General features: G+C 28.6%; 1 protein-coding gene across 1 annotated transcript; it reads left to right on the top strand.

Moving 5' to 3' along the window:
• The first annotated feature begins 3,791 nt into the window (after positions 1–3,791).
• Positions 3,792–10,636, top strand: LOC109340934. The gene is made up of 6 exons (XM_019578705.1): positions 3,792–3,924; positions 4,218–4,263; positions 5,604–5,962; positions 9,513–9,671; positions 9,779–9,887; positions 10,358–10,636. Exons 1-6 carry the CDS (start codon positions 3,850–3,852, stop codon positions 10,552–10,554), a joined length of 945 nt encoding a protein of 314 aa, XP_019434250.1. The 5' UTR covers positions 3,792–3,849; the 3' UTR covers positions 10,555–10,636.
• The last annotated feature ends 247 nt before the right edge of the window (positions 10,637–10,883 follow it).

Genomic DNA, 10,883 nt, shown 5'->3' with positions numbered 1-10,883 from the left:
TAAGAATACAGATGCAGTGGAAAGATAAGTATGCAAAAATCAAATGCAAAAATGTAAAAGGAAAAGAGAGACATTGAGATTATATTGGTTCACATTCTTGTTCATCGAAGGCTACGTCCAGTACTTTAGTCATTTTGCAAGTCGCGGGAGATTTCACTATGATGAATGTCAATCTTTAAAAAATCACCATGAGACTTTGCCTCGGATTACCACCAAAACTCACTAATGTAGAAGCCCACCACTTTTAAATTATAACTCTTTCCCTTCACCGCACCATGTGGTGAATTTGCAGAAAAATGATAATGAAGAACTTATGTATAGAGGTAAAGATTGATACAAATTTATAATGCTAAAGCTCACAATTCTTGTATGTCAATCACTCTAACTAATATACAAATGTTCAAGTGTTTTTCTATGAGAAAGTTCAAGTTTAGAAACATGATTAAGAATAGTACTTTAACAATTATTTAGAAAATTGCACAAAGTGTATATAAAGATGTAGCTTTGTTGTGTGATTGATTGTTTTTTAATATGAAAATAAGCTTCTAACCAAGCAACATATCCATTCCAAAAGGTAGAAGTCAATTGGAGTGACATTCATTCGATTTGGGAGAAGTTGTTTTAGTTTGATGAATCTAAAAACTATTGTAATAATTATGAGTAGTCGATTACTCTAGAGTATAATTGGTTGCCAAAAGTTTTTGTCTCATCGTGTAATCGATTACTCCAAGTTATTTTTGTTTGGTAATATTTTTACTTTGTTTGGATAATCGGTTACTTTGTCATTGTAACCCATTACTCAGTTCGAGTAACCTATTACTTGGCTTTTTGAAAATTTAAGCTCATCTTTTAAAACCAAGTTGATATTTTCAAAAACTTTTCCTATGAGCATTTGATAATTACTTAAAGTAAAAGGACTTTAGGATAGAAGCACGAAACTGAGAAAGTGAAGAGTCTTGATTACTTTGTTAAGCATACCTTGAAGTCTTAATTCAAGGTCTTCCTCCATTCTTTTGTGATATCGGTGTTTTCAACAAAACCTAGTTAAGGTAAGGAACATGACATTCTTCACATATTATAGAATACTTATATTATTATTCAGGGAATAATAGAAAACCTTCGAGATTAAATGGACCGGATATAACTTAAAGTTGGGTGAATCAGTAGATATATTTGATGTATCTTCTTTAATCTCTTAACTCTTTGCTGGTTTTGTTTATTACTAAGGTGGATAATTGAACTTGATATTGTTTTAAGCCTTGCAAATTGTTTTATTTTATCTTCCTTGTATTGTTTGTTAAAGAAACTATTTTGAAAAAAAGGTGTTTTCAACTATAAGTGATAAACATAATTCACTCTCATTCTTATCTTTGTCTATGGTACTTCATCTCCTTAGTGTTTGCTTCTCCTTCAACATATATTGACATAGAGCAACATAATTCCTTCATAGATACTCACCTGTGTCAGTTCAAGATTGGCTCTCTACCCAATTCAAGCCCAAGCACGAATGAATCCAAGAAGCCCAAACAAGAATGAATACATCTGCCCAACAAGAACATATATAGTTTGATATTTTATTAACATTATAATTGTAATATTCATAAATATTATATCTTAATTAATTCAATGAAAAAAATTTACTAAAAACTGAGCTCATAGGTAAATTTATCTACTTTTCGATGTAATGATTTATATATTATATCATTCATGATTCTTTTTGACGAAACAATAATAATTAAATATATATGATAAATAATACAGTAAAAATGTATAAAAGACATTTTCTATCGATACATATATTTTTATTCATACAAATTTTGTAATGTGATTGCATGGAAAAAAAGTACATAAGGTTTTATATGTCATGATTAGTGTCTGATTATAAATGTTAAATACGTACTGATTAAGTTTTTAGTTAAAAAAGTACATAAACTTTCTAGTGAATGAAATTTTTATAAACCTACTTTGATCTGAAGTTGTATTTATGCATTAAATACAAAATAACACTCAATACTTTCTTAATTACGTTATAATCAACAAAGGAGATATTATTTATTATAAACTAGATAATATTTGTTATAAAAATTGGTTCTGATAGCACAATCTAATCAGTTCAATCATGAATCAGACATTTGATCAATTTGTGTCTCTCATCTAATCAATTTTATATCAAAATCAGGATAACTCAATTCATCTTAATCAGTTTAAGTCTAAAATCTGTGACTATAATGGTCGGACCGGTGAAATGTTGAAGTCAACCATTTTTTTTTAAAACAATTTCATTTTGAGATGAAAAATCAAATGTTTTCAACTTATTTGTAATTATGTATATTTTACCTTATTTGTGCATTTTTGTTGCAATTAAATCATAAAACATATCTTATTTGATGTTGTTTTCAATTTTGTGACATTTTGTGGTAATGAAACCTTACTTGTTAGTTGTTTAATTAAGTACAATAATATTTATAAAAGAGAGTAAAGTATCTCCTTACATCATAAGATAACTTATCTCCTTAAATTAATTTGATGTTTGACACATATTTTATTTCCCTTCTCTCTAGAAGTTTTTATTTTAAAATATAATATAAAAAGAAAATTATGATACATGTCAAACACTAATTGGATTTAAAATGATAAATTATATCATGGTATGATGAGATGTTTTATTCTCTTTGTATAATTGGAGTATAGAATTATTGATTATTAACTCATAGGTACAATCAAACCCGTTGGTATGAGTATCTTATGCAGTGATCAATCAATATAAGATTAATAACATTGCTTTAAAGTTTAACCTCTAAACAATATTAATTTAAAAAATTATTACAAAATTCAGATTTTAATTAATAAATAATATCTGAACTTGAAACTGGTTGTTAACCAAAAATAGCCCCAGTATAAAATTAATAACATTGCTTTAAATTTTAATCTCTAAACTCGTTGTTGAACTTGAAAGTCATTGACCATGCATTTGTTCTGTTTTAAAATTTTGCACTTGTTGATCAAATATTAATAAAAATAAAAGAGTAAATTACACTGACCCTAAGTTTTAGTGAAATTACATAAATCACACTTCACTTTTCTACATCTACACAAACCTCCCATAGTTTTTATACTTTCATTACATTGACCACTCATGCATAAGAAATAAGTGTAATCTTTTAAACAAAAAATGTGATAAATGCAATTAAGTTTAAGTGATGGACTCGTAAAGCCCTAAGCCCCTAACACATATTGGCTTTACTTTATTTACCGATTTATCCTCATGAAATTATATGTTTACCCAATTTCAATTGAATGTACCATATTTTGTTTTAACTAAAACGTACAGAAAATGATTATAAATAATATGACCGATAAAAAAAATAGGATATCAATTAGGATATTAAAAATTGTGTTCAAATAATGAAAGTGATAGTGTGATTTACCAAAGTAATATATATACTGTTGTTGTAAATATTTATATATAATTAATGCATTATCTACTATTCATTTATATTATTTTTATTTAAGAGTTATTAAATATAAATTAATAATAAATGATATAATGACTTATAAAAAACTCTGTCGACACATATATTTTTTTATGATAAACTATTAATAAATTAACATGCTAAAAATGAAAACATGACAATTCATTGGGAAGATGAAAGTCAAAGTCAATGAAGTGAATAATGGGCTATTCTTTTTCAATTATAATGGCTCTTTAGGAAGTTTCCTAGAAAACTTTCTTAGACCCACTTTGAATTTCATCAATATTTAATAATTTTTGTTTATTTAGCGGGTCTCCGAATTCTTCTTTACACTTCAATTCAACTTATTTCTATATTCTCTTCATTGTTAGCAATCATGCTTCGCTTGGTTCGCCTTTGCTCTTTTCCTGTGAGGTATAACAATTTTTCCATTCTCCAAGAAAGCTACAAGGTATTTTTGTTAAATTCACAATCCCCCTTTTTTCTGCATAGTTTTTATAATTTTTCTACTTCTTTGAGTGTGTAATATTTTATGAGATTTATATCTATTTTCTGAAAATATGTGATATTTTTAAATTATTAGAATGTCATACATTATTCATATATTTATAATTATTATCTCTTAAATAAAATGAATAATCAATCATGATGATAATATAAAAACTCTTATCCATAAGTGTATAGATATTAATGTTATATTTTATTTGGTTCCTCCTTAGAACAACTTTAATTATTTTGTTTCAGGTGCATAATAAGGGGACTAGCATTCGCTCATTATGTACGGCCACAGGTGTGCTAAAACTCCATCTTAAGTATATATTTTTCTTACATAAGACGATTGAAGTTTCCCTTTTCATATTTTCTTTGCTAATTTTTAAGAATTTATAAAATAAAAATCTATACTTTGTCATTAAGAAATATTTATAGAAAATTTGAAGTAAAATCATTATCATATTTTTTCATTTAAAAATTCAAATACACTAAAAAAATGTATGTACCAACAATGTATAAGTTTTATATGCAATATCTACCACTTATGTTTAGCCATTTTTGATTTCTTTTAAAAAGTAATACAAATAAAGAGTATATCTATATATTGTATTTTTTATATATAAAATCTTTACCCAAACAGTACATAAATATGAATTAAAAAATAAACGTGTATTCAACAATTTCTATTAAACTACCATTTAACAGTATTTTACACCCCTTTTAAAAGGAGTATAATGATGGAGGGAAAAAAATATTATAGATGACGAGTTGAAGTTTTTTTTATAAAATGGAACATATGAAAATACTTTATTATTGAATATATTAAAACTAAAATATGAGTATTAATATTGTTTTACTCCAACTAAAAAATAACTTTATTTGAATTAGCAAAATCCTATATATTATTATTAGGGTAAATAGTTATGAGCAGTGATTAAATTATTCATCATTCATTTTATATTAATTAATAGTTGTCATTGCCATTCAAAATCTCTTTAATAGTGAAGTTTTCGGTAATTATAATTACAACGTAATCCTATTTCCACAACTCCCAAATTTTATTGGAATATATAAATAAAGGGGAGAGATATATTATGAGTAACTTTTGAAACTTATTCTCTATCTTAAACATCATTTTTAAGGAAATTTAATGGTTTGAATTAATGGATATATCTAAACTATTATATATTCATAAAATTAATGGTTAGGATGAGAAATAAGTTAAAAAACTTACACTTTGAATAAGTGAATTCTCACTCATAAATAAATAATGAATGCACACTTAAACCTTAATATCAAGATGTAACAAAAAAAAAATCTTAATATCAACAAGGTTTGGTTTAATGAGGTAATGTGAAGTTAGATCCTAAATGACCAAAAAAAATAAATATTCTATTTTTGAGATTGAGAACCATACATCCAAATGATAAATTCTGCCATGAAGTGGTACACAATATGGACAGAAGAAGATGTGATCTCAAAAAATAAACCTTAATAACAATCATGTTCATTAACCACTATGAAACTTCAAATTAGAACTTTTGCCTCAAATTTCTCCATAAAAAATCACACAACTTTGTGAAAAAATCCAATTTTCATTTCCAATTTCTGAAACTAAAAAATTCACCCTTTGTGTAGATTTAGTGAACGTGGATTCAAGAGAAAACCAGATTGTGAAAAAACAATGTCCCGTTTCGTACCAGAACGTCGTCGTAATAAGGCACGGTGACCGTATCGACAACTCCGAACCCTCCTGGTTATCCACGGCCTCCCAACCGTGGGACCCACCTCTCGCTCAGGTGGGTAGAGTTCGAGCATTTCAAACGGGTCAGAGGATCAGAAACACCATAGGATTCCCAATTCACCGTGTCTTCGTGTCCCCATTCCTCCGATGCATCCAAACTGCCTCAGAAATCGTTGCCGCACTCTCTGCCGTCGGTGAAAGTTCTGGTGGCGACACTGGCGACCCTGTTGTCATGGACCCCGCCAAAGTTAAGGTGATGAATTGTTGGATTATTGTTATTATTTTGTTGGAAAAAGGAAACTATCAGTTAAAAAAAAGATCACTTAATAAAGTTATTGTTTTGTTAAACTCCTAACAATAATGAGAATTGAACTTTTTATCTTTTGGTCGGGTGGACATAACACCACGGGAAGATAAGATTTAATTATGGATCGAATAAGGGAGTTAGAAAGGAAGTATTTGTAAATAAAGTTAATTTTATGTTTTTGTCTTTTTTCCTTTGAAATTTTTTGTTAGTTTGATATTCTAGATATTCATTTTCTCATGGGACAATTTTCATTTTGTTTCCCACGCATGATATCCTTGTTAAGACTATTTAAAACATTCCCGAAACAATGAGATAAACGATGTGAGATTTACTTTTTAACATGCCCCCTCTATATAAGCCTGTCGGATCAGGCGGAGAGTTACATTTGACCCACAACTAAAGGACATCTTTTGGCACATGGCAACTGAAAAGAAGTTAGGCTCTGACTCTGATACCATGGTAAGATTTCATCTCAAAACCAATTGGCAATGAGAGGAGTAACCCAACATGTATTTAAACCATTCCTGAGACAATGAGTTAAGCGATGTGGAACTTACTTTCCAATAATCCTCACCATAGTTTTGACATTCTCCTTTATAGATTATAGATAAACAATGGTCATAAAGTATTCATGAAGATTTAAGAATAGGTAATTTTGGAAGTTACTTTTAGGAACTAAAGGCTTTAAGGAATGAAGGGAAGGAATTCGTCTACTCTCATCCGTAACAAATTTAAAAAATAAAAAGAGGAATTACAAGGTTGTTTGATAATTAGGATGAAGAGTTGAAATGAATGGGACTGAGGGTTCAAGTTTCACCCACAACAAATACTAATATTTTCCAATATAAAAATGGAGTGATCTTAGAACAATGGTAAAATGGAGTGATCTTAGAACAGTGTGCTAAGGTTGTGTACATCTTTCCACCTCCGACCTCACTAAGTGTGTCTTGTGCACCAGTGCCGCACTTTTTTTTTACTTTAGGGAGCTAAGGGGGTGAAAGTTTTTGAGTAATGTATTTTATATGAACATTTGTATGAAAAATTCACTATATCTTATGACTTAAACTCTTATGTATTCTTATCTTAAATGGGTTATAAGATGTCGCGCCCCAACTTTCGCTTGCACGACTTTATTAGAGTCACCACTACATTTTTTCCAGTAAAAAAATGTAGAAAAATCTTTTGGTCCAATCACATTGGGCCTTGGACTTTGATATCCAGGTTCGGGAGTCAATTACGAATTGGGGAAGATATTAACACCCTATTTGCCCGTAATAAAATGGTACCTGACTAATTGCATTAATTAAATACCCTTTATTTATTAAAAATTAAATTACTTAAAAAAATATTTATTTTTTTATTTTTGTGTGTCTGAGAAGTTTATCTTGCTCCTACGTATCCCTGCATGCAATAGGGAAATGAAGACTGCATAGTTATGGTTTTTTGCATTGATTCGTTTGATTTGATTAAAATTTTATAAATTATTTAAATTGATTGAAAGGGGATTAATAGATGAAGAGTTGACATTAGTTGCTTACCCCATTTCCACTTCGATAACAGAGGCAGTACTAATGACCGCAACCGCTTCTTGGTTCAAAGGAAAAAAAAGATACATCACGAGTCATAACCTCGCTATCGAATCACTTTTAAAAAATTTCAGATCTTTATTGCTAAATTTTTGTTATTAAGATAAGATAAGAAAATATATATTAAACTACCAAATCCATTTATCACCGATTATATCTCAGTAATGGTAGTAATCGTTTTATTTCCAAAATCAGTAGTCACAATCATCAATTGTTCTTTTCTTATTGTATTATTTATTTTAAAACAGATCCTACGTTGACATATAACGAACCTATTAATTATGTGTTGATACATAAAAAATAAAACATATTGCAACATGCACGAATGCCACAAAGAATCATTTCAATCCTTTTTATTATTGTATCTTTACTTTAACATTTACCTATTTTATTAATCCAATTAGACATGATCTTATGTCTTATTATTAATATCAATCCTTATATTTGTCTTTTTTTAATTTAATTATTGATTTTTATTGTCCAGTGTTTAGGTTATGAATAAAAGTTGATTAGTGTAAAAAAGGGTGACAAACAATCAAAAACATTTTAGTTTTTATATCTATAATCAAAACAAAGATGAATATGAAATGTTATATATTTATTAAAAACATGTTCATCATTTGTCTTTTTTACTGTTAATGATTACAATTATTATTATGACATTATAATTGTTACATGAATCAAATTGTCATCACTTAAATGAATATTATAAGGTAAATCAAATGCAAAGTAAGAACTTCATACCTATGGGGTAATGAATAGAACTGGTGAAAAGAATTATCCTTTGGTAATTGATGAGAACGACCCTTGTGAGCAAGTCTACAATAGGTATGTAGATTAGAACAGTCCCACACATAGGTTGTGCGTTTATAGTATCTATAGTGTTGTTAAATCCTCTACCATGTTCTCCATTAGCTCCTCTTCCTATCGTATCTATTTTTTGTTGGATTTTTGGGTGATGTCCGGGTATGTTTTGGTTGATGACTTTTGGGCACAAATGATAGATGAATAATTTCTTGGGTGATTTTGGATTGATGTTGGTTCTTTTTTTCTTCCTGCTTTTAGCTTGGTGAGAATGCATATTTATAGTGAAATTAGACATATGTTTTTTTGAAAAACAAAATCTCCCCCATTAAGAAATGATAGATGGTTAAGGGGATATGTTTTTCCCCTTAATAAATTTCGGATTTAAAATTTGAATTGTATTAATGTTTGTTTAAATTTTGAAAATTCAAATTTAATTATTCACTTATTTGAATATGATATTTTTGGTCGCAAGACACTGCATAAAATGTTGTGATTATTCTAAAAATAGCACAATACTTCCAATCAAACCAAAAATTAATTATAATACACTCGAGTGAGTAGAAATAGTAATTATTTGATCTTTTAAAAATATATTAGTAGGTCAAAACCGTTTTTTGGGTAGAAACACCATAATGACTCTAAAAAAAATCTCAAAGTTGTTATATTACCTTTAAAAAGATAGCAAACAATCATATGATTTTTATAAAACCGCAAACAATATTTCAAACACAATTTTTATTTTTATTTAATTAAGAAAAAAATGAAAATTATGTGACATTTAGCATGTGTTTTATTCCTAAAATGGAATGTTACAATAATCAAGATAGTAAATATCCATTAAGTCACTTAAAATCCTTTCAAACAAATGTTTAAAAACCAAAAAATGATAATTAAGTATTATTTAGTTACTATTGAGCCAATAATTACTCATTAAACATTTTTGACACATGTTAATATTTAATTTTTGAAATATGTTTATTTTTAAATTTATTTTATATTTTTTGAAAAGTTATTTTGGGCACAAATATACTGATAATTTCTTATATAGAGAAATATCACCCATGAAGTTGATAAATTTATCTCACTTTCTTCCACCAATGTAGGTCTCTGTTGAATATGGATTATGTGAAATGATGAACAGACAAGCGATCCGTCTCGATGTTGTTCCGAATGATGGAAACTGGAATCTTGATGCATCAGAGCGTGAAGCCATGCTCCCTGCTGAGGCAGTAGATACCTATGTAGAAAGAGTATATAAAGAGGTATAAGGGACTTCATCTTTATTTTCAATTTTGAGCTTTTGGGCAATCACATTTGGTTGCAATCACTTTTTGGATCTGATTAAAGCTTTTTGGTTTGTCAACTTTAGTTGCCCCAGTGGGAAGAGCCAGTTTTGCAAACAAGAGCTAGATTTCAGAGAATATTTAAGGACCTTGCAAATAAGTATCCTTCTGAAAACTTACTGCTTATAACACATGGTAAATATATAACTACAATAGAGATCTGTTTTATCAGTCATATTAATCTATTACTTCATAAAATTGTCATATTAATCCTCTAATATGTTAATTTTCATGTCAACTGGTGTTCAATCTAATCGGTCTTAATGTGAGGACTAATTTGACTGTGTATTACATGTATAGATAGAATGTGAGCCTTGGCATAGCGATAAGATTGCTTGCTTTGTAACCTAGAAGTCACGAGTTTAAATCTTGAACATAGTCCCTTTACTTGTGAATAATTTTATGGCATATGCTTACATTTTTTGAGAGTAAAATAAAGATTCCTTTTCTTCTTGTGATTAAAAGTAATTGGTTAAAACAAAATTTTAAGTTAGAGCAAGAAAGATCATGAATATGTTTATTCAATATATGGGGATGATGCCTTGTATTTCAAGTGTTCTATAAGTTCTCTCAATTTGGCTTGTAATTGAATTGAACCATTGTAGGTGAAGGAGTTGAGGTTGCACTATCTTCATTCAAGAAGAATGCTAAAGTGTATGAACTACAGTACTGTGCATATGTAGAACTAAAACGTCCTGTTTTCAATAAACAGAGATCATTTACAACTGGAGAGTTTCATGTTGTTACAAATAGTGGTGAAACTGGCATAAGCTATTTTCTCCCAAAATGCATTGGATCTTGAACCAATTTTTTGTAATGGTAATATATGTACTTTTTTGGTGTGGAACATGTATGAACTGTAGATATCTATTTAGTTCTTATTACCTAGGTTTTACTCACAAGTTATTGTACTTAACTCATTTGTTGTGTAATAGCAAGGTTTTGTGAGTTGGTATTTGGAGAGGAATAGAGTGAAAGAGGAGGTTTGAGAAATATGAAATACATTTGGAGATGACTATTAAATCCTATATTTTTTTACCTTTGAGAAACTAGCTCAAAATAAACTATAAAAGTCCATTTGTGAGTTGAGTTTTGGAGGAAAAATAATAGGAATAAAAGGTTTCAAAGTCA

Source organism: Lupinus angustifolius, unplaced genomic scaffold, assembly GCF_001865875.1.
Source record: "Lupinus angustifolius cultivar Tanjil unplaced genomic scaffold, LupAngTanjil_v1.0 Scaffold_289, whole genome shotgun sequence".
Lineage (NCBI taxonomy): Eukaryota > Viridiplantae > Streptophyta > Magnoliopsida > Fabales > Fabaceae > Lupinus > Lupinus angustifolius.
Note: the sequence above shows the minus strand (reverse complement) of the source record. Positions and strands in the feature narration are given on the sequence as shown.